The following is a 24,780-nucleotide window of genomic DNA, read 5'->3' on the forward strand; positions in this document are numbered from 1 at the left end:
GGTAATTCTATTTAACTTTTTCAGAAACCAAAAAGTCTTTAGTAAGCAACACACAAATTATGTATATTGTGCCAATGCAAATATGGATAATTTGGCTTTTTTTTTTTTAATTAAATAAGCTCTATGCCCAACATGGGGCTTGAATTCATGACCCCAAGATCAAGAGTTTCATGCTCCACTGTCTGAGCCAGCCAGGCACTCTGATAATTTGGTTTTTAAAAGATAGATATTTTTTTCTACATCTATGTAATTTAAAAAAATTCCCCTATATTGTTTCATACTGCAGCCTGAAAATGCCAGACTGCTCATTAACAGGGTATTGTCACCTGTGCCAGTTTAGTTTACCAGTTCTCTGAGAACTACCACACAGGAAATTATTGTGTTAGAGGTTTTAAAAGTTTCAAACATGATTTTATCCTTCTCTGATAATTCAGATGGTATTTTTGAATCTTTCAGATCATAATGGTTATAATATCATGGAAGAACCATTTTAACAGAACTTTCTAGCTAATGAGACCCCCAGATAAGATAGCTTATATTATGTACTAGAGAAGAGGAAAACAAATAAATGCCATTTCCATAACAGTATGTAACTGAACGTTTAACACATGGCAGAATGGTGCACAGTGATTTCTACTTTCAACTTTTGAGTTAATCTTGGTATTTTTCAAAAATTAGGTCTCATGAAAAAAATAGGTCTCATGTACAAAAACATGTGGCCCCTAGTCGTTAGACTTTTTTTGTCTCAGTAATAGGATATTACTACAGAATTGCCTTTTTTTTTTTTTTAAGATTTTTATTTATTTATTCATGAGAGACACAGAGAAAGAGGCAGAGACATAGGTGGAGAGAGAAGCAGGTTCCCATGAGGAGCCTAATGCGGGTCTCGATCCTAGGACCCTGGGATCACAACCCGAGCTAAAGGCAGATGCTCAACCACTGAGCCACCCAGGTGCCCCCAAGTTGCATATTTTAATGGAAGCTTCAAGACATTGGCAGGTTTCCCTGGGCTGATTATATGTCTTAGGACATAAGAATGTTTGATTCTTCACATTTTGATTTTTTTTTTTTTTTAAGTAAACTCTACCTTGCACGTGGGGCTCAACTCAGGACCCAGAGACCAAGAGTAACTTGCTCTCCTGACTGAGCGAGCCAGGCACCCTTCCTTTAGGTCTTTAATCCCATTGCCCAGTAATACCCAAAGAAGTAACAGACTATTTGCCATCTTTAAGAATGTAAGAGCAATGCCTGTACTTAGTTTAGCCTGCTTTTTCTAGTGATCAGGTTCTAAACTGAACTAAATCAACAGAACTAAGCTTGACTCTGGATGAAGAGAGAACAGAAATGGACCAGTTGAGAAATGGTGGAATGAAGAGGTTTTTACTTTCCTAGGCAGATAATATCTTCCCTACATGAATTTTTGGTTAATCCCGTTTTTAGCTTCAAGTGGGTTTTAAAAACTTAATTCTGATTTTAAAAACTTTAAAAATTAATAGTGTTTTTCTTAGAATCTCTTCATACCTTTGGAACAGTTTATTAACATTGTACTTTGTATCTCAGCACTGTGGCCTGCTTAACAGAAAAGAAAATGAACTTATAAAGAATTTATTTTTCTCATGTACAGAGAAGTTTGGAGGCACTCATAGGTGGTTGGTTAATCAAGGATCTAGGCTCCTTTGGTCTAGCTGCCATCATTAGCCTGTAACTTTCTTCCTCTGAGATGCAAAGCATGTGCTGTACTAATAGGCATCACATATGCATTCTTGGCAGCAGAAGGCACAAAGCAAAAGCCTTCTTGCAAGGTTTCTCTACCTTTTAATTAGGAAGAGAAGCCCTTCCCAACGATTGCTGATTGCAGGCACACATACATGCATATTCATATTCTCATTCTCTCTCTCTCCCTCTCCCTGCTCCTCCCCCTCTCCCCTTCTCTCTCCCCCTCTCCCTCCCTCCCTCCCTCTCCCAGGCTGGGAATTGAGCTTTTTTTTCCCCACCTCTAATGCAGGGAGGCAAGGGAGAATGGATTGGAATGGTTACCCAGTGAGCCAAATTATTGTATGTGTATCACTGGTCATGAGATAAGGAGGGTTTAAAACTTCACCACTTCTGATAAATGTTTATTTGTTATAAAAACTGAGGTTCAGAGAGTTTTATTAATTTGCCCACAGTCACACAGATAATAAATGGTCGTGCTAGGCTGGTTGCATCTTGAACTACTAGCATATGTAATCACTTGTGCCAAACTGGTGCAGATTGGGTATACTGTGATTTACGTAATTGACTAGTTTCCTACTAATGACACCATCTTACAGTTCTCACATGAGGTGAGCAAGGCTCAGAGTTTAAGAGGCTAGTTTAAGGTCCATCAGCTGTATCCAGGTTTATATATTATTAGCAAGATAAGATATTAAGCTAAGGATGTTAACATGCAGTTAGGTAGTAGGATAATTCATTATTGTTCTTCCCTTTTCTCTGGCAGCCTAAAGATGTAAGTGAAGAAGTAAAAACTGCGTTCTCTTCATGGCTACAGCAGTGTACTACTACCACACTTCCTTTGATAATATCAGAGGAAGAACATATTAAGCTGAGAATGAAAGATGGTGGGTAAATTTTGTCTTGATATTTTTCCTATTGAAGAAGTCATAAAATTTTTCATTGTTTTTCCAACTGTAATATGTGTGAACAGGAAACATAATGATAAGTAAACGGTAGATTTTACTATAGAAGAATGCCTTTATTTAAACTTAAATAAATTTAAATCTTAAATTATTTCATCTCGGTTTCAGTGCTAACTCTACATTTATTACTTTTCTTTTTGATAGGGTTAAAGGAGTTTTCTCTAAATGTAGTTCATTCTTGGGAAAAAGACAAAGAAAACATTTTTTTGTTGAGTACCAATCTGCTGCGGAAGACCACAATACAAGTAATCACATACTATTGAATATTTAATGAGATAATATTTGTCACATTGAATTGATAATAAAGTATGAGCTTACCTGTAAGACTTTGTACCTTAAAAGTGTATTAGAAACATGATTGATAAGAGTAAGGAATAACTTGATTTAAAATATTTTATTATATAGTCTCTTTAACTTCTCTAAACAAATTGATCTACCCTAAACTTAAAATCAATGCACAATTAAGTTTCAAGAATAGAATTGATTGTGTTAATTGGCAAGTGGATCATGATTTCAAATTATTTTAGTATTAGAACAATAACCCATATTATTTTGGCAGTTCTTTTTTTTTTTTTTTTGGCAGTTCTTGAATTCTCAACTCTTCACAAATATCAGATCATTTTTCTTCTAGAAGGATTTTATAACTCTTCTTAGAATATTATGTTTTAGTTAGGATATTCCCTCTTCTTGTTATAGAATTGAAGATACTCTAGTCGTTTTAGAATTTGAATGGTTGGGAACTAGACATTTGGCCTCTCTACTTTTGAGATAAAATTGAAGGAATGCCATTCAGAGGAGATGGAAATGTAAGAATCATGAAGAGTAAATAGGACACAAATCAAAATTGCAAATAAAGGTGTATCTGTAAACTGTATGGAAGAGATGACATTCTTTACTCTTTGTTGATTATAAATATTTATGTTCCTTGGTTGAGTAAATTACTGTTGTCAAGGCTATTTTAAGTAATGATCTTGCATGTACAATGTGTTTTTTCTCTCTGTGTAACAGAATCTATAATTCAGTTTCCTGGGACCTGAGAAAAACAGGCCAAAGATGTAACTTTGAAATGTAAAACTGATTTTTCCTTGCTACTGTAGGTCCTTCTAGATCCTATGGTAAAAGAAGAAAACAGTGAGGAAATTGACTTTATTCTTCCTTTTTTAAAGCTGAACTGCTTGGGGTAAGAAGTTACAGCCAAACAAGTATGTTTACAGTCATGTTTGACATGATCTCTGACAGGATTTTTATGTGTAAACATTAAAGTAGGTGTTAATGCCATTGACTAATCTTAATCATTAGTAGATATTGTTTCAAAGATTGTTTTTATTTTCACACCCCACTTAGTAATTTGCCTTGTCTTCTTAGATAACTACATAAAAGTCTGAAGCTTATTAGAAATTTTGCTTTGAGATTTGATTTATGAGAAGGAAGAACTGGATAGGACTTGGATGATATGTGCTTGAATAAAACAGTAATTCTTAGAGTTAATACATTTATTTTATTTTATTTTATTTTTTAAATACATTTATTTTAAAAGTTAAATCCAAAAACACTTGAGTGTTTAAAAATATTTCAAATTAAGTTATTCCTTCAACTATCTTATTAATGTACTAATTGGGATTATTTGTGTTTTCCGCAACTTTAAAACCAAACAAATCTGAAAAGAACCTTCTTTTAATTTATCTCTTACACAATATGAGAATCACATATAAACATTACATCTTAGAATTCTTCACCAAAGCTTTTAGTAGTTGTAGTATAGTGATTGGATTTCCTGTAATCATATAATCTATCAATGTTCTAGTAAAGAGATTAAACCATAAAGTAACAGTGTTTAAATACAGCATACTATTCATGTTGAAAGTAAAATCTCTTCAGACTCCGATTTTAGGAATTTATATTTATTATCAGAAATAAAGTGCTAGAGTCAGGAAGTAGGTTGATGTTAGTGCTGTATAATCTACAAATTGAAACTGGATTTCAAAGGTTAAAGTTTTAAGAGGAAATAAGTCTTCAATTATTCTAATACTTCAGACATACTCATTTGTGATTATGTTGATTAACAAACCAAAATTCATTTTGAGAGGAATGTTTGTGTGTTAAGACAAATTTCTTAAGATGTCCTGTTAACACAAAACTTCTAGTTACGGAACAGGTTTGAAATTAGTAAAACTAATTTTAAAAGCTGTAACTCAGATTTGGCATTAATTCAGTATACTTTGAAGTAAGGGAAAATTTCCACATTTTACTCTTTTTAAAAATCATTAACTAGCCTGGGAAGGAAAGTTTCAGAATTTTTTACAACTGGATTTTATCCTGCTTCGTGTTTTATCTTGCAACCATGTATATATTTTGCAGAGGAGTGAATTCCTTAGGTGTATCCTCCCTGGAACACATCACCCATAGCCTCCTGGGACGCCCTTTGTCTCGACAGCTGATGTCCCTAGTGGCAGGACTTAGAAATGGAGCCCTTTTATTCACAGGAGGAAAGGTATGTGGTTAAAATGAGCCCATTTCACTAATCACTTTTATTTTTCTCTCTTTGGGTTTTGATCATCTGTCATATAGGGTTGTTCATACAAGGTATAGGAAGGCTTTATTTGCTTTGGAAATTTAGAAAGTGGCGATGAATAAGGTGACATGCTCCCTGCCTTTTTTTTCTGTACCAATTGATAACAATTGTATGATTTTTGTGTTTTAGGGTATTGATAGGGTTAATTGATTTTTCAAATGTTGAACCAGCCTTGCATATCTGTAATAAATTCCACTTGGTTGTGGTGTATTATTCTTTGTATACATTACTGAGTTTGTTTGCTAATACTCTTTTTTTTTTTTTAAGTCTTGGGGTTTTTTAAGGATTATTTGAGGGAGAGAAATATGAATGGGAGACATGGCAGAAGGAGAGAAGGAGACTTCCCACATAGTGGGGAGCCCAACATGGGGATCAGTGTCACAACACTGAGATCATGACCTGAGCCAAAACCAAGAGTCGGACGCTTAACCCACTGAGCCACTCATACGCCCCAGTTTTTAAAATTAATTAATTCATTCATCCATTTATTCATTTATGTAATCTGTACAACCAACATGGTGTTTGAAATCACAATCCCGAGATCAAGAGTTCCAGGCTTTTCTGACTGAGCCAGACACGCAGTCCATTGTTTGCTAATATTCATTCACTCATTCAGTTTGCTAATATTCTTTTGAAGATTTTTACATCTAAATTCATGAGCGAAATTAGCCTGTAGTTTTCTGATTTTGTATTGTCTTTGTCTAGTTTTGCTATCAGGGTAATTCTGGCCTCATAAAATGAGTTGAGAAGTATTCCTTCCTGTTCTGTTTTCTGGAAGAGATTATCTAAAATTGATGTTCATTCTTCCTTTAATGTTTGGTAAAATCTCCAGTGAAACTATCTGGGCATGGAGATTTCTTCACCTTCAACTTTTTAATTATAAAGTTAAATTTCCTTAATTATGTATTTCATCTTGGCAGATATTTAGTAGTTTGTAATTTCAAGGAATCAGTTTACTTCTCCTAAGTTGTCAAATTTATGAGCCTAAAGTTGTTGATACTATTCTTTTTTTTTTTTTTAATTTTTATTTATTTATGATAGTCACAGAGAGAGAGAGAGAGGCAGAGACATAGGCAGAGGGAGAAGCAGGCTCTATGCACTGAGAGCCCGACGTGGGATTCGATCCCGGGTCTCCAAGATCGCGCCCTGGGCCAAAGGCAGGCGCCAAACCGCTGCGCCACCCAGGGATCCCTACTATTCTTTTTATTATCCTTGGAATGGCTGTGGAATCTGTTGTGTCATTTCCTGATCTTGGTGATTTGTGTCTTCTCTCTTTTTAATCTTCATCAGTTTTGCTGGAGTTTTCCTGCCCTCTTAAAGGGCTTACGGTTTTATTCTCTGCCAATGCAGTATTGTTTTCAGGGGTACTGTGTGGTCTTTATGAGTCCTTGTTCTTGTATTCATTTCAAAATCTTTAAGGCTTTTCCAATTCCATTCACTTTCAACTCTAGAAAATAACTCTTTTTTCCAATAATGAGCCCAGTTGTTTTCTTCTGTCTGATTCTTACTTAAAATATGGCAACTACTCCAATAATCTAAGCTTCCCCATAGGAAACTAGAAAAAGAAGAGCAAATGAAATCCAATGTAACCCGAAGGAAAGAAGTAATAAGAATTAGAGCAGAAATCAGTGAAATGAGAAAATAAGTGAAATCAAAAGCTGCTGCTTTGAAAAGATCAATAAAATTGATAAGCCTCTAGCCAGTCTAAGAAAAAAAAAAAAAAAAGACACAAATTAGTAATATCAGAAATCAAAGAGAGGACATCACTATAGATCCCATAAACATTAAAAGGATAATAAGGTAGTAATAGTCATAGACAACTCTATGTTCACAAATTTGATAACCATCTTAGATGAATGGACCAATTCCTTGAAAGACACAAGTTCTCAAAACTCACACAAGAAGAAATAGATGATATAAAAAGATCTTTATCTAGTAAAGAAATTGAATCAATAATTAATAGCCTCATAAAACAAAGCACTAGGCCCAGATAGGTTCATTGGTGTATTCTATCAAATATATAAGAAAGAAATTACACCAGTTTTCTACAACCTGTTTCAGAAGATAGATGCAAAATGAATGCTTCCTAATCATCCTGTGAGGCCAGCATCACCCTAATCCAAAACCAGACAAAGGCATTATGAGACAAGAAAACTACAGACCAACCTCTCATGAACATAGATGCAGAAATCTTCAGAATATTAGCAAATCAAATCAACCAGTGTATATAAAGAATTATATACAGTGATCAAGTGGCATTTATCACAGGTATGGAAGGCTGGTGAAATATACAATTAATATACATTGTATGTAGTTTCTAGATTTGCTATGTCAGATTTCAAACTGTATCATCATGGTAGAGTATTTTTTTTGGAAAAAGCAGTATTGACTCAGAAACCAGACTTCTCATCTCACCTACGGGTGGCCTGGTTAATAGGAAGAACAAGCAGAGAAGACCTGGATTTGAGTCCCACCTCTGTCATGTACTTACTGGCCATGACCTCAGGCAGGTTTTTGGTGTCTTACCTACCTCCATAGGAGTAACCTCACTTAAGGAAAATAATATATGTGAAAGCAGTTTGTCAACTGAAAAGTGCTATTATGCAAATGTGAATTACTTTATGTGAGGAAAAGGCCCTCAACTAGGCAAAATGACTATGACAGGGGATCTCTATCTCAGCGCCTTAATTTCTTTATTCTTTGGAGTGCATGGACTTCAGGGTTTTTTAAATTTTTTTTTTCTAAAGATTTTTATTTTTAAGTAATCTCTACATCCAACATGGGGCTTGAACTCATGACCCTGAGATCAAGAGTTGCATGCTCCATTGACGGAGGCAGCCAGGGACGCCTGGAGCCCATTGACTTTAAATGTAAATGACACTCTGTAAGCTATAATGATGGTAGTATTTGTTAAGTACCTGCCAAATTTCAGACTTTGTATAACAACCTTGGCTATTTTTCCAGCCCATGGTGCTGAAAAAAAATATTGGAACTGGTGTAGGGCTCTTAAAGCTAGACAAAGCAACAACAGTAAGAAATAATAGTACACTGAGGGAGAAAACTTAAAGTAAAAGAACTATAGGTCCCCTGGGTGGCTCAGTCGGCTAAATGTCTGCATTCAACTCAGGTCATGATCCTGGGGTCCTGGGATCGAGTCCCGTCAGCTCCCTGATCAGCAGGGAGTCTGCTTCTCTTTCTACTCCTCTCCTGGTCATGCTTCTCTCTTACACACTCTCTCTATTGCAAATAATTTTTAAAATATCGTTAAAAATTAAAACTAAAAACCTACCTATGTTCAACCTCTCTAGGGGACATTATAACAGGTTCAGCAGAATTTTATTTTATTTTTTATTTTTTTAATCATGAGAGAGGCAGAGACACAGGCAGAGGGAGAAGCAGGCTCCATGCAGAGAGCCCGACGTGGGACTCGATCCCAGGTCTCCAGGATCATGCCCTGGGCCGAAGGCAGGCACTCAACCGCTGAGCCACCCAGGCATCCCAAGTTCAGCAGAATTTTAAATGTGTACCTTTTGATATGGTAATTCCACTCCTAGAAATTTATTATGAAGGTATAATCTGACAAATAAGTAAACAAGTATATGGATATTTATATGATAATTCCGCTCCTAGAAATTTATTATGAAGGTATAATCTGACAAATAAGTAAACAAGTATATGGATATTTATTTTAGTTTTACTTATAATAGTTAAAATCGGAAACAGCACTAATACACATCTGGATGGGTTATTGAACCTGTTAGAGTCTAGTACATCCCACAGCAGCAGCATGCTGGGCAGTTGATGCGGCTCCATATTTGTTGATAAAAGAGGACAGTGATTTGTCATGAACTCACATAAATAATTACATCTTCATAAGTTTACATAAAATGTGCCTCGAGTGTCTGGAAGGATGATACATCGAAACAATTGACTGTGGTTATTATCATGACAAAATGTTTTACCTTTCTCTGCTAAGTATTTATTTTGTATTTTCTGCATATTACTTTATAAACCAAGGAAAAAATAAAGCTTTACTAGAAAAAAAAATGCACATTGGATCAAACCCTATAGTCTGGAGCCACTTAATATAAAAATAAGCAGTTCTATCCACCTTAAGGGCCGCTGAGGGCTACATGGTTCACTAATTGGTGGTCACAGTAACACTGTAAATGACCAAGAAACTGAATTAAAATTACAGCTAATTTAAGATAATAGGGAAGTGAGTAGTAAATGTTTTCCATTAAAAATAATTGAAATTAAATAGGAGTAGGTTTCACTTCTCTAGAAAATTTATTTAATGTTCACATTATTCCCTTCTAGTAAGTAACGGAACATTGCCTGTGTTAAGGGTAAAAGATTTAAGTATTAATGATTTTTTTAACAAATTGTAAAAATAAATGAGATGTTTATTTTCTATCTATGCCCTATAACAAACATCAGATACATCTAGCTTCTAACAGCTTAAAAGAAAAGCCATTTTAGTAACACCTGCATTTCTCACATAGCAGCTAGACTGGTATGTACATTTTTTACTTTCTCAAAGCAATTTATTATTTTTAGCATCAGTGCCAACTGAGATTGGAATTGGAGTGGGAAATGCCCCTTTTTGGGGGGCTAATATTCCTGAGATTGGGTTGTCTGTTAACCTTGCCAGTGTTTCTATACTACTAGAATCCTTCTATTCAGGCTAGGAAGCTGGAGCCTCCTGGTTTCTTTGCAGAATATTATGAGTTTTGGTTTTTTAAATTTTATTTTTTAATTTATTTTTGTTTCATTTTGTTTTTATAGACTTGAATACGTATTTAGTAACTAATTCCTTCCCACTTATCCCGCAGTGCTCTTAAAACTTACTGAGTCCAGATTTTCACTCCTTCCTATTACTTTACTTTATACCAAATGTTACTCACCATAAATGATCCTAGAGCTCCAGGGATGTGAGGTGGTTTTTTGTTGTTGTTTTCTTTTACCCCTGGCTTTATTGAGATATAACTGACATAGGACACTGTGGGGTGTATACTTGATTGGTGAGGCTGAGTCTTGGTGATTGCCATAGTAACAGAAGCTATTTCTTTGATTGGATATGTTGCTTATGAAGCAATTGTTTTTTAGGGCAGTGGAAAATCAACTTTAGCCAAGGCAATCTGTAAAGAAGCATCTGACACATTGGATGCCCATGTGGAGGTGGTTGGCTGTAAAGCTTTACGAGGTATTAATATGATAATACTCTACATAACCCCCCCCTTTTTTTTGCTTAAAGACAGAAATGTTATTTAATGCTGTTAATCTAACATACCTAATCTTTCTTTAATTTTTCTGTTATTGAAATTATAAATCTTTGGCTTTCTAATATTTTTAGCAAAACTTTTTAAACTCTCCATACTTGATGGAGGCCTCCTCCTTTTTTTTTCCTAGCCAAAACTCTGTACACTCTATTCCTGGAAATGCCAACTTAGACCATTCTGAGAAAGTTCATATCTAAGGTATATTCTATGGGTACAAAGGATCCTTGCACTGCTGCAGAATCTTGGGGGTCAGGGGGATAGGGAGAGGGTGGCCATGGACAGCGAAGAGAAGTATAATTTACCATATACACTTTGGTACTTTTTAGGTCTTTAATGCTTATATTATCCTCTATTTGGTTAAAAAATGGTAACCAAGGGTAGTGATTAATAAATTTTAGTGATTGGTATATTAACAGAATAGGACTCAAAGTTTCATAGTTAAATCAATATTGAGCTTTTCTAATGCTCTCAAAAGGCAGCCTGAACTTACCAACCTTGAATTAACATTAAAACCCATTTTATTTCTTGCATATTAAGGAAAAAGGCTTGAAAACATACAGAAAACTGTGGAGCTGGCTTTCTCCGAGGCAACATGGAGGCAGCCTTCTGTGATTCTGCTGGATGACCTCGACCTCATTGTGGGTGTGCCTTCTGCTCCAGAGCATGAGCATGGCCCTGAGGCTGTGCAAAGCCAGCGGCTTGCACATGGTAATGGTGACACGTCCACCTGAGGCTGTGGACCTTTTTTTCTTCAGTTAGATGACCATTTTAGTCTTCATGATAAATCTACCTTCTTCAGAAAATGCTGTTACGTGTTGCTTTTGAGGCTTCCGTGTTAGTAAAATTGGTAGATAGGAGCAGTGTGAAAATTCTGCAACATCGTGATTTGTCTTTTGGAGTCTTTTCCTTCTCATATGCTTATTAGAAATTGCTTCATTGTGCAGATTTACTCTGGCTTTGTTCATTTGACAAATATTTGTCTAATGCTTATGCACAGCCTGTATCCTCAAAGTCTAGGACCGGAAAGAAAAGTAGACAGTTTTAGGACAATACTGAGAGTAATAATGGTAGCAACCATGTGCTGAGTGCCTTTCCTGGGCTAGGGTCTGTTTTTGTACTCTATGTGCAAATATTGTGTTTTTATGGATGAATAAATGGAAATTCAAAAATTAAGTAATTTGACCAAGGTGGCACAACTAGGAGGTGGTGGGATATGTTTTGCCAGAAGTGTACACAGGGCACCATAGGAGCACACCCTCAGGGACCTGTGAGGGGCAGGTAAGGAGTAACAGAGAAGGCTTTTGGTGGGAAGTTGATGACTGAAATTCACTGAATTTTGATGGAGGAGTAGAAGTTAGCATGAAGCGGCTTCATGTTAATGAAGAAGCAAAGAAAGTGTGATCCCCAGGCAAAGGCACAGAGCTAGGAGAAATGGTGGTATGTTAGTGAATACCCCACAACTGGAGTTTAGAATTCACAGAGAGAGCTGGGGTAGAGTGCTGGAGGATATGACAGCAGGTAGCTGCCTGAAGCTTCTCGAGAGCTGGAACAGATAGGAAATGCAACTGCCGTGCCTTGCATTATTAGAAACTCATGTTCATCTCACAGTTTGAATCCTGTAGGATCTGCAAAATTGTGTAGTGTTTAAAGGAATGCTGCAAATTTCTAGGTCGGGACTCAGATATACATTATTAATGCCCGTTTCAGTTCTGACCTAACAACCAAACCTGGCAAGACCTAGGGTGGAAGGAGATTGTTCAGGAATTCATAGGAATAGGAACTGTGTTTTGCCTAATCAGAGCACGATACGGAATTTTATCACCCTCCTGTGTTTATTTCAGAGACTCCTGTTTGTCCTAACCCTAACCACTGAGGCATTGTTTTGAGTGTATAGACTTAGTTGACAGTACTTGGTTAGAGTGGGGCTGATATTAGGTCCTCAATCAATCAGTGGCAGTGAGTGGGACTTTGTACTCCACCTAAAAGCTCAACTTTAGGTTATCATTGTTTTTTTAATGACTATATAATTTTTAAATATGTTTCTAGTCACTAAGCTTTTATGCTGTATTGCTTAATTCTAGCTTTGAGTGATATGATGAAAGAGTTTATTTCCATGGGAAGTTTGGTTGCAGTGATTGCCACAAGCCAGTCTCAACATTCTCTGCATCCTTGGCTTGTCTCCGCTCAAGGAATTCACATATTTCAGTGTGTCCAACATATTCAACCGCCTAATCAGGTAATACTACTTGTGAAGATTGTTGAGATGTGTCCCTCTGTATATAAACAATTTTTCAATTTTATTTTATTTATGTATTTAATAAATTACATTTATTTATAGTAGGTGTGGAGCCACTGCAGGGCTTGAACTCATGACCCTGAGATCAAGACCTGAGCTGAGATCAAGAGTTGGACACCCAACTGACTGAGCCACCCAGGCTCCCCTCGTTTTTAAATTTTATTAATGATTTATGGCCTTAAAATTATACTTACAAATATTTAAAAGGTGACATTTGGTGCATTTTGTGCTTAGATGCACAGTTTCCCTTTATAACAATCTGAAATGTTACTATGCTCTTTGCAAGGGTTTTTGGAAAACATTTCTTTTTTAATTACTAAAATTTTGTTATTCCATCCAAAAGGAAAAAAAAAAAAAAAAACAAATTCTAAACTGCTTCATTTCCCATTGGTGAAATCTGTAAATACATCATGGACATTAGGATTTTTTTCAGTTTATTGCGGTGTGATTGACAAAGTTGTGTATATTTAAAGTGTACAATATAATTTATATATACATTGTGAAGTATTTACCACAATCAAGTTAATTGAGCACATCCATTACATAGTTAGCTTTTTTAAACATTTCTTTTTAATAAGAAAGAGCATTTAGTGAGAAATGCAAATAGATTTATGAATATATGTATTTTTTCATCATAAGTGTACCTGTCACGTATTTCACTCATCCCCCCCCCACCTTCCCTCTTGTAACCCTCAGTTTTTTCTCTGTAGTTAAGAGTGTTTCTTGGTTTGTCTCTTTTTTTCCCTTTGTTCATTTGTTTTGTTTCTTAAATTCCACGTATGAATGAAATCATATGATATTTGCCTTTCTCTGATGTATTTTGCTTAGCATTATACTCTCTACCTCTATCCATATTGTTGCAAATGGCAAAATTTCATTCTTTCTTATGGCTGAGTTATGTTTCTGTGTGTGTGTGTGTGTGTGTGTGTGTGTGTGTGTGTGTATACACCACATCTTTATCCATTCATCTGTTGATGGGCACTTCGGCTGCTTCCATAATTCAACTATTATAAATAATGCTGCCATAAACATAGGGGTGCATGTATCCCTTTGAACTAGTGTTTTTGTTTTTGAGGGGTAAATACCCAGTAGTGTGATCACTGGATCATAGGGTAGTTCTACTTTTAGTTTTTTGAAGAACTTCCAAAAAATGGTAGTTTTCCACAGTGGTTACACCAAGTTTCATTCCCACCAACAGTGCAAGAGGGTTCCTTTTCTTCACATCCTTGTCAATACTTTTTCTCAGGTGTGAGGCGAGACCTCATTGCAGTTTTGATTTGCATTTCCTTGATGAGTGATGTTGGGCATCTTTTCATGTGTCTGTTTGCCACATGTATGTCTTAGAAATGTGTGTTCATGTCTTCTGCCCATTTAAAAAAATATTTTAATTATTTGACAGCGAGAAGAGCACAAGCAGGGGGAGCAGCAGAGGGAGAGAGAGAAGCAGACTCCCCACTGAGCAGGGAGTCCAATGTGGGGCTTGATCCCAGAACCCTGGGATCATGACCTGAGCTGAAAGCAGATGCTTAATGGACTGGGCCATGTAGGCGCCCCTTCTGCCCATTTTTTTTTTAAGATTTTATTTATTTATTCATAGAGACAGAGACACAGGCAGAGGGAGAAGCAGGCATCATACAGAGAGCCTGACATGGTACTTGATCCAGGGTCTCCAGGATCACGCCCTGGGCTGCAGGCAGCGCTAAACTGGTACGCCACCAGAGCTGCCCTCTGCCTATTTTTTAATTGAATTATTTGTTTTTGGGGTATTGAGTTCTATCCTTTATATATTTTGGATACTAACTCTTTATCAGATGTGTTATTTGCAAATATCTTCTCCCATTCAGTAGGTTGCCTTTTAATTTTGTTGATTGTTTCCTTCACTGTGCAGAAGCTTTTTATTTTGATGTAGTCCCAAAAGTTTATTTTTGCTTTTATTTCCCTTGTCTAGGGAGATACACGTAGAAGCATATTGCATAGAACGACATCAGCAAAATTACTACCTTTGCTCTAAGGATTTTTTTTCTTTAAGGATTTTTATGGTTTTAGGTATCACATTTAGGTTTTCAGTCCATTTTGAGTTTATTTTTGCATATGATGAAAGAAAGTGGTCCAGTTTAATTCTTTTGCATGTGGGTGTGCAGTTTTCCCAACATCAGTTGTTGAAGGAGACTGTCTTTTTTCCATTGGATATTCATTCCTCCTTTGTCAAAGATTAATTGGCCATATAATTGTGGGTTTATTTATGGGTTTTCTGTTCTATTCCATTGATCTGTGTGTCTATTTTTATGCCAGACCATACTGTTTTAGTTACTACCACTTAGTAATATTGCTTGAAATCTGGAATTGTGATGCCTCCAGCTTTGCTTTTCTTTTTCAACATTGCTTTGGCCATATAGGGTCTTTTGTGGTTCCATATAAATTTTAGAATCATTCTAGTTCTGTGAAAAATGCTGATATTTTGATAGGGATTGTGTTAAATGTGTAGATTGCTTTGGGTAGTATAGACATTTTAACAATATTTGTAATTCCAACCCATGAGGATGGAATGTCTTTCCATTTCTTTGCGTTGTCTTGAATTTTTTAATCAATATTTTATAGTTTTCAGTCTTTTACCTCTTTGGTTAGGTTTATTCATAGATATTTTATTGGTTTTGGTGCAATTGTGAATGGGATCATTTTCTTAATTTCACTTTCTGTTGCTTTATTATTACTGTATACAAATGCAAATTTCTATATGTTAGTTTTGTATACTGTGACTTTATTGAATTCATTCATCAGTTCTAGTAAATTTTGATGGCGTCTTTAGGGTTTTCTTTATAGTATCATTGTCATCTGCACATAGTGAAAGTTTTACTTCTTTACCAATTTGGATGTTGTTGGATATTGTCTGATTGCTGGGCTAGAACTTCTAGTACTATGTTGAATTAAAGTGGTGAGGGTGAACATCCCTATCTTGTTCCTGGCCTTAGGGGAAAAGCTCTTAGTCTTTCACTATTGAGTGTGATGTTCACCATGGGTTTTTCAAATACTGATATAAGGCCTTTATTATGTTGAAGTATGTTCCCTCTTAGAAGTACTTTGCAGAAAGTTTTTATCATGAATGTATGCTGTACTTTGTCAAATGCTTTTTCTGCATCTGTTGAAATGCTCATATGGTCTTTATCCTTTTTTATCCAAATAGATGTTTTTTTAAAATTTGACTATTTGTTTCTTTACCAGCACCAGTATTCTTTACCCATTACGATTTTAGTACACAATTCTAATGTGTGGGGTTTTCCTTCACACTGCCAAGCAATTCTCAAGACACCAGATGGGTGTGCTAGAATTCAACTTAATTCTGCTGTCTACTCAGCATCAGATTCCACAGGTTAAGAGCTCAATCCTATAGACTGCTTTCTACGTCAATTGCCAGTTGCAAGTCCAGCTTGTTATCTGTGCTTCTGATCCACTAGCTGTAAATCAGTTTCCACAACCCCCTGCTTAGCTTTGACTGATTTGTTAGAGTAGCTCACAGAACTAAGGAAGCTAGTTTACTCAGTAGATTACTAGTTTATTACAGAGGATATTGAAGGATACAAATCAACAGCCAGATGAAGAGATACATAGGTGAGGTTCTGTTCTTAAAAAGCAGCCTCTGTGCTTGTGAAGTTTACAGCCCAGCACGATGGCACACAGAAGCTTTCTGGTTCACCAACCTGGAGGCTCTTTGAATCCTCTCCTTTTAGGTGTTTGTGGAGGTTTCATTATATAGGCATGATTGATTAAATCTTTGGCCTTTTGCAATTGATTGAACCTTCAGCCCCTTTCTCCTTCCCAGAAGTCAAAGTGTGGGACTGCAGGTTTCAACCCTTTCTTCATGGGTGGTTTCCTGGCAGCCAGCCCCCATCCTTAGGTGCTTTCTGTTAGTCACCTCATTAACATAAACTCTACTGTGTTGGAAAGGGTGTGAATACCAAGACACCTTTATCACTCTTATAACTTAAGAAATTCTAATGGTTTTAGGAGATCTGGGCCAGAAACAGGGATGAAAACCATATATATATATATATATATATTTATTTATTAATCATAAATTACAATATCGCAAGCACAGATAGCCTATTGCCCCCTATGGGGATTCATGTTCATGAAGGTTTTAGAGGCAGTGAGCTCAAAGAAGTATGTTCCAGGATAGGCAACACATTTTAATATCTTTTTTAAAATTCTTTTTTTTTTTAATCTTTTTTATTTATTTTGAGAGAGAGAAAGAGCACGCACAAGCTGGGGGAATGGCAGAAAGACCGGGAGAGAGAATTTCAAGCCGACTCCATGCTGAGCACAGAGCCTGACGTGGGGCTATATCTCACAACTGTTAGATCATAACCTGAGCCAAAATCAAGAGTGCAACACTTAACTAACTGAGCACCCAGGCTCCCCTTTAAAATTCTTACCCTAAATATTCAGACCCTGTGCAAATTAATTGTTATTGAAGAATGAAAGTATTAAACCTGGTTGTAAGTATAACAGAATGGTAGTGGTATTGGTCATTGAATATCCATCTATCTATTTATTTTTCAAGTAGGTTCCATGCTGAGTCCAGCACAGGTCTTGAACTCATGACCCTGAGATCAAGACCTGAGCAGAAATCAAGAGTTGAATGTCCAACTGACTGAGCCACCCAGGTGCCCTCAATTATCTTTTTAGAAATAAGTTTTATAAGAGCAACAACAAAAACCACTCTTAAAGGAACCAGATGTTACTAAAAAGGCTTTTACTGGACAGAGCAATCAGTTATCAAAGTGATTTTTTTTTACAGCTTTTTTGAGGCATGATCAAAGACCACAGAGTTGGTATTTATACAATTTGATCAGTTTTAACATGTATATATTATATACTGTATATACCATTTAATATATATATATATATACCATGAAACCATTATGACAAGTAAGGTAGCAAACATTTCCATCACTCCTCAGTTTCCTGGTGCTCCTTTGCAATCTTTCCCACCCCCACTCCAGCCTGCCGACAACCACCGGTACTTTCTGTCACTGTAGATTATATCGACCTGATTTTTCTGGAAATATATGTACTAAAGTTTACATTTGAGTAAAATTAGAAATTGAATTTTTTTTTTAGGAGCAAAGATGTGAAATTCTGCATAATGTAATAAAAAATAAACTGGACTGTGATATAAATAGGTTCACTAACCTTGACCTCAAACGTATAGCTAAAGAAACTGAAGGGTTTGTGGCTAGAGATTTTACAGTGCTCGTGGATCGAGCCATTCATTCTCATCTCTCTCATCAGAGGATAACCACCAGGGAAGGTATGTGTTCTTATTAAATTTAAAGTTTGAAATCTTTTCATTGCAGAGAAAGTTAATGTAGTAAGACTTAAAATGTTCTATTTTAGTATTCAGATTAGCAAGTGAGGAGAAAATCATCTCTAGCTTAGATGATAGAGTATTTTGAAGATGCATATATAGATAAGACTACCAAAAGAAGTTGTGTTTATTTTTAAACAGAATTAGTTTTAACAACGTTGGACTTCCAAAAGGCTCTCCAAGGATTTATTCCTGCCTCTCTGCGAAATGTCAACTTGCATAAACCAAGGGACCTGGGCTGGGATAAGATTGGTGGATTACATGAAGTTCGGCAGATACTCTGGGATACTATCCAGTTACCAGCCAAGGTACTTAAAAAAAAAAAAAAAAAAAAAAAAAAATCAAGCACCTGCTTCCAGAAGAACCACTGAAATAGCTTTGTGTGTTGGCTTGCCTAATCTCAGTTTGATTCAAATATCTACTGAATTACCAAATAAATACGAGCACTATTTTTGGTATTCTAACAGATTTTTTAAAAGTATTTAATAGATTCCTTACCTGTACATAACTTAGAAAGTTGGGGTGATATTTACAGTATGTCTGTTTTGATGTGGATTGTATAATTCTTGTGATTTGCTGGAATCATTCAGATTGTACTAAAGCAGAATGAACTGACTGCTGGGATTTGAACAGAAATGGGTAGTAATAAGCTGGAGGAGTCATCTAGGTCCACAGAACTGAGGGATTAGGTCAGATTCCAGACTCTGGGTCCCAATCCTAGAAAGACGGAGTTAGCAGGCAGCATAGACCAGGCAGGTGGCAGGATACAGGGGGCAGCAGTAGATTGTTCAGAAGATCAGAAGGTGCAATCTAGGTGGTGTAGTGCATTTGAACCACAAATCTGAGAGGTAAGGATTATTGCATGAGATGAACTACCCATGCAAAGAGCTGAGATATGGGTGAATAAGGACCTCAGTTACATGTGACTAAATGGCAAGTCCTAGAAACCGTGGCCAGTGGGCCTGGGACTGCAGGTTAAAGCCTGTCTGAGAGAATGTAGGGATGGGAAGCACTTGCCAGCAGGATCATGACTCCAAATGCTGGGTTTGGGCATTGGAATCCAGATGCACCGAGGCTCTCTGCAGAATGGCTGACTTTGGGGCCTCTCCAGATTAGAATGGAGAGAGAGAGATGGGGTTAGAATTTTGTCAGCAGGGGGAACTGAGTAGGCATACCTTACAGAAGAGACCAGGATATTGCTGACATTAGCCTGATGTTTGGCTCACTGGTTCACAAAGTCCTCTTGCTCTCCAGTGATTAGAAGCAGTCAGTTGCTTGCTCAGCACAGAGGCTCTGGGGAGAGCTTGCTGTTATCATGTTATACATGTTATACATGCTTCTCTATTATTTTTCTTTTTTTGAGTATATTTGAATATACATAGCTATCCTATGTTGCCCTGTGAAGCATTCAAGGGGAAGGCAGTATACTTATTAAAAGATTGGTTTTTATTTTCTTAATGTATTTTTATATTATTTTTTAAAACAGGAAAAAATAAAAAATAATAAAATAAAACAGGAAAACAGAAGTTCAGAGGCAGTTAATAGACACTTTATGAAGAATGTATTGTATGGTTCATTTGGTAAAAAGTCAACCATAGTTTCTTTGAACTCATTTATTGAGTGGGAATTTTATTTTCTGTCATTACTCTGTTAGTAAAGGTGGCAGTTCTACCGTCTGAATTCTTCTTTCTGTACCGTGACTTTGCTGCATAGTCATTTTTTTAGATTCGAGCTCTTTGTCATACTTGTATTTTTCAGTACCCAGAACTGTTTGCAAACTTGCCCATACGACAGAGAATGGGGGTACTGTTGTATGGTCCTCCTGGAACAGGGAAGACCTTACTAGCTGGAGTAATTGCCCGAGAGAGTGGAATGAATTTCATTAGTGTCAAGGTATGTCTTGCATTTATCTTTTTTCTCTTTTTTTATGGAGGTAAATTTACATCATAAAGTGTATACAAATCAGTGACACATAATGCATTCACAATGCTATGTAGCCACTACTTCTCTCTTATTTCAAAACTTTTTCGGGGCACCTGGGTGGCTCAGGGGTTGGGCATCTGCCTTTGGCTCAGGTCATGATCCTGGGGTCTGGGGATCAAGTCCTGCATCGGGCTCCCCACAGGGAGTCTGCCTCTCCCTCTGCCTGTCTCTGTATCTCTCATGAATAAATAAAATCTTAAAAAACAAAACAAAACATAAAACGTTTTCATCTTATTTCCTGTCCCCCTAGCCCCTGACAGCCACTAATGTGCTTTCTGTCTCGGGATTTTCCTGTTCTGGACATTTCACATAAAAGGAATCATGTAGTGTGTCATGTCTTTGTGACTGGCTGCTTTTACTTAATACGTTTTCAGAGTTTGTCCAGATAGTAGTAAGTGTCACTACTTAAGTTCTTTTTATTTTTTGTATTTTTTTAAGATTTTCTTTTAGAGAGTATGCACGTGCACACAAGGGGGAGGAGCAGAGGGAGAGAAAATCTCAAGCATGCTCCACACTGAACACAGCACCCAGTGGCGATTTTGATCTCACAATCTTGAGATCATGACCCTGAGCTGAAATCAAGGGTCGGACGCCTAACTAAGCCACTAAGCGCCCCAGTCCTTCAGTTATTTGTAAAGCTGAATGATATTTCATTGTGTGGGTATGTCAGGTTTTTAGCCACTCATCATTGGTGGATATTTGGGTCATTTCCACCTTTTGGCTCTGATACATAATGTTGCTGTAAACATTTGTGTACCCATTTCTGTTTGGACATGTTTTCATTTCTCTTGAATATATACCTAGCAGTATAGTTGCTGGGGCATATGATAACTCTATGTGTGACTTTTTGAGGAACTACCAAACTGTTTCATGGTGACTGCATGGCTCAGGATTTTGTTTTTAAATAATTTTATCTCAATTCTAATTTAATTTTATTTTACCTGATAGGGGCCAGAGTTACTCAGCAAATACATTGGAGCAAGTGAACAAGCGGTTCGGGATATTTTTATTAGGTTGGTTCCCTATGACTTCTTTTTAAGTAACAAACACTATGATTTTTTTTTTTTTTTTTTTTTTTTTTTAGGCAAACACTATGATTTAACAGTGGTTTTTGGTCTGTTGTTTTTTTGGAGAACTAATGTTTTAATAAGTGAGGATTATATCACCAAATATTTCCAAAATTTAATATTTATAATATTCACAAAATGCTGAAAGTAAATCCTAAGTGGTTATTCAAAGGAATCTCAAAGTAATATGAAACACATAATTATCCAGTTTAATTAAGTCAGCAACATGCGGTATTAATTTATAAAAGAGAGAAATAGTTTTCCTTTATTATGGCATTTATACAGAAATGCAAAATATGCCAAATACAGAAGCTAATAGTTAAGAATGAAAGATCTGTAAATTCAAAAACTACTTTGTGTCATTCTAAAATTTCATTATAAGATATATGGACATTCTCTTTAAAATTTTTTTTTCTATCTTTTTTTTTTTTTTTAAGTTATTTATGATAGTCACACACAGAGAGAGCAAGAGAGAGGGGCAGAGACACAGGCAGAGGGAGAAGCAGGCTCCATGCACTGGGAGCCCGACGTGGGATTTGATCCCGGGTCTCCAGGATCACGCCCTGGGCCAAAGGCAGGCGCCAAACCGCTGTGCCACCCAGGAATCCCAATATATGGACATTCTCTTAACTGCATTTATTTATTTTTTTTTAAGTAAAATGAACTCTTGAATATCTACCACCCAGTTTAAGAAACAGAACATTCTCAGGAAGGCATTCTTACCGATAAATGCAGTCACCACATGATGACACATTACCACAAAGATATTACAATTCTAAAATTGTGTGTATTAAATATTTTGAAGCTATCTTATTGAAGGCAAAAATTGATAGAACTGCAAGGAGAAATTGATAAATCTACCTTCATAGAAGATTTTCACATAGTTCTCAGTATGTAATTGTATTGAGGTTAAAAAAAATAACAGTAAAAATGTAGAAGATTTAAACATCATCAAGACTGATCTAAGCATATGTAGAACACGTACCCAACAACTGGAAAATAGTCTTTTTTTAAGCACACCTGGATATTTTTGCAAATTGGCCATAGGTGCCATACATAGGAACCAGTAACTTTTTCAGAGAAACAATATCTATACAGACTATTCCCTGACAAGTTAAAGTAAATAACAGAAAAATAATTCCCTCTCATATGTTTAGATATTTAAAAATAAAACTTCTAAATAATTCATGGGTTCAGGAAGAGATCATAATGGAAAATCCTGAGTACTAAATATTAATGAAAATGCTGGGCAGCCCTGGTGACTTAGTGGTTTAGCGCCGCCTTTGGCCCGGGGCGTGATCCTGGAAACCCGGGGTCAAGTCCCACGTCGGGCTCCCTGCATGGAGCCTGCTCCTCCCTCTGCCTGTGTCTCTGCCTCTCTCTCTCTCTCTCTCTCTGTCTCTCATGAATAAATAAATAAAATCAAGAAAGAAAGAAAAAGAAAGAAAGAAAGAAAGAAAGAAAGAAAGAAAGAAAGAAAGAGAAAGAAAGAGAAAATGCTACTAAAATTGTGAGATGCTGCAAAATTTATTTCAAGGAAAATTGATAGCCTTAAAAAGATTATATTTCTTCATTTCATGAGATGGATTTCTAAACTAAAAAAAATAATAATAATAAAGGGCAAAATTTAATAAACTAGAAAATAATTCAGTAGAGAAGTTCACAAACCCAAGTAATTTTTGAAAGCCTGGTAAAACTACTAGATCTCCAGCAAGATTGATCAAGGAGAAAGCAAGCATGACTAAGTAATATTAGAGATAAAAAGGGGTACATGACTAAAGATATACCAGAAATGTAGAAAATGGTAAGGGAATATATTATGAAATAATATAAACTTCATGCGAATACACTTGAAACAGGTGACATAGACAAAAATATAACCTACTAAAATAAAGCACAGAAGAAACAATCTGAGAAAGAATTAGAAAACAATTCGAATCACTAGTTAAAAATCTTCACAAAAATCAATCAGACCCAGCTGGTTATTTGAGACTTTTGCCAGACTTTCAAGGAGCAGGTAATTCCAGTTCCTTGTGGACCCTGGATTTGTCTTCTGTGCAGTGTGTTTCATAAGATATGTGTTGCGTTTTTTTCAGTCAGTATGACAGGTATTTTCTGTTAGGGTGATTTTTCAGACATCTGGTCCATCCTGTTACCAGAGATGGAATTTGTTTTTAATTAAAACAATTATTAAAAAAAATTAAAAGTTTAGAGAAAGGTAATATACAGAACTAAAATATTTTATGGAGATCCCTTATAATATATGAAAAAAATGAGCTTGCCAAATTTTAAATGGATAACAGACATGAGTATTTCACAAAAGAAGTAAAGGTGGCTAATAAGCATATAAAAAAGGTTTACTTACAATAAGAATCAAAGAAACATTTCATTGATTGAATAAGACTCTGGTTTTTGTTTTAGTCCCTGTCTGGAATGCATGAATCTTAGGCCAATATCTTGATTTGTCTAAGACCCAGTTTACTGAAAACAAAGATAATTACATATGCTTTGCCTTCCTTAAGGGTTTGCTGTGAAGACTTAAATAAATACATAAATACACACATATATGTGTATGCACAGATACATATGTATGTAGATACATATAATTTCTTTGCAAACTCTGAAGCCCTATTCAAATATGAAATATTGTTTGTTTTTTCCCAGAGCTCAGGCGGCCAAGCCCTGCATTCTTTTCTTTGATGAATTTGAATCTATTGCTCCTCGAAGAGGCCACGATAATACAGGAGTTACAGATCGTGTGGTTAACCAGTTGCTGACTCAGTTGGATGGGGTGGAAGGCTTACAGGGTAATAACTGTAAATGCAGAAATCTCTTATCGTAACAGGTTTCACCAGAATTTAGTAAAGAATATTTTTTCCCCCACAGGTGTTTATGTGTTGGCTGCTACTAGTCGCCCTGACTTGATCGACCCCGCCCTGCTTAGGCCTGGCCGACTCGATAAATGTGTATACTGTCCTCCTCCTGATCAGGTGATAATTTCATACTTAGAATCTCTTAAAACCCCACAAATGCTACACTCTTTCCTTGTGAACTTTACTTCTTCCTGGTAATAAAAGTTGTCCTTAGAAAACCAGCTTTAGGCAAGGCCTTCGTCACAGTTAGCTCATGGCATGGTTAGATGTAAAGCCCAGCCATTTCCCTGCAAGTCTGAAAACTTTGTAGTCTTTCCCTGTTGGCCAGTTGCAAAAAAGGGAAGGAAACTTAAAGTATCACATGTCCACATTCCCTGTGTCCAAAGATCACACACCTCCTTATCGTGGCAAGACTAAGAGTCAAGCTTATGACTAGCGAGCATCTAAGCAGGTTACCTAAAGGTAAGATTTTCACCATTCCTAGTCTGTGTTGTCCCAGCTCTTTTCCCCAAATGTAGAAACTAATGAATAAATGAGTGAAAGAACAAATAGACAAATGAATACTCAAAGGTATAAATTTGTCACTTATAGCTATTAATTTTTTTTTCTTTGAGACACTTCCTTGGCGCATTTGCCAAAATCTAGAAAATAAACACAGTCTGAG

At 36.2% G+C, this 24,780-nt stretch overlaps 1 protein-coding gene across 9 annotated transcripts in view; it reads left to right on the top strand.

Annotated features, from left to right (window-relative positions):
- PEX1 (peroxisomal biogenesis factor 1) overlaps positions 1–24,780 on the top strand; it is a 71,385-nt gene that overhangs the window by 41,352 nt on the left and 5,253 nt on the right. For all 9 annotated transcript variants that reach the window (XR_013356990.1, XR_013356988.1, XM_077856962.1 and 6 more), the window contains 13 exons: positions 2,480–2,600; positions 2,823–2,923; positions 3,776–3,858; positions 5,037–5,169; positions 10,360–10,456; positions 11,070–11,240; positions 12,614–12,768; positions 17,947–18,136; positions 18,335–18,501; positions 19,952–20,086; positions 21,125–21,189; positions 23,908–24,050; positions 24,130–24,233. Coding sequence is in view for 7 of the 9 variants with exons in the window: in XM_077856962.1 (XP_077713088.1) it covers positions 2,480–2,600; positions 2,823–2,923; positions 3,776–3,858; positions 5,037–5,169; positions 10,360–10,456; positions 11,070–11,240; positions 12,614–12,768; positions 17,947–18,136; positions 18,335–18,501; positions 19,952–20,086; positions 21,125–21,189; positions 23,908–24,050; positions 24,130–24,233 (1,665 nt within the window). In the remaining 2 variants the exon portion in view is untranslated. The remainder of the gene's footprint in view (positions 1–2,479; positions 2,601–2,822; positions 2,924–3,775; positions 3,859–5,036; positions 5,170–10,359; positions 10,457–11,069; positions 11,241–12,613; positions 12,769–17,946; positions 18,137–18,334; positions 18,502–19,951; positions 20,087–21,124; positions 21,190–23,907; positions 24,051–24,129; positions 24,234–24,780) is intronic.

Source organism: Canis aureus, chromosome 18 (genome assembly GCF_053574225.1).
Source record: "Canis aureus isolate CA01 chromosome 18, VMU_Caureus_v.1.0, whole genome shotgun sequence".
NCBI lineage: Eukaryota > Metazoa > Chordata > Mammalia > Carnivora > Canidae > Canis > Canis aureus.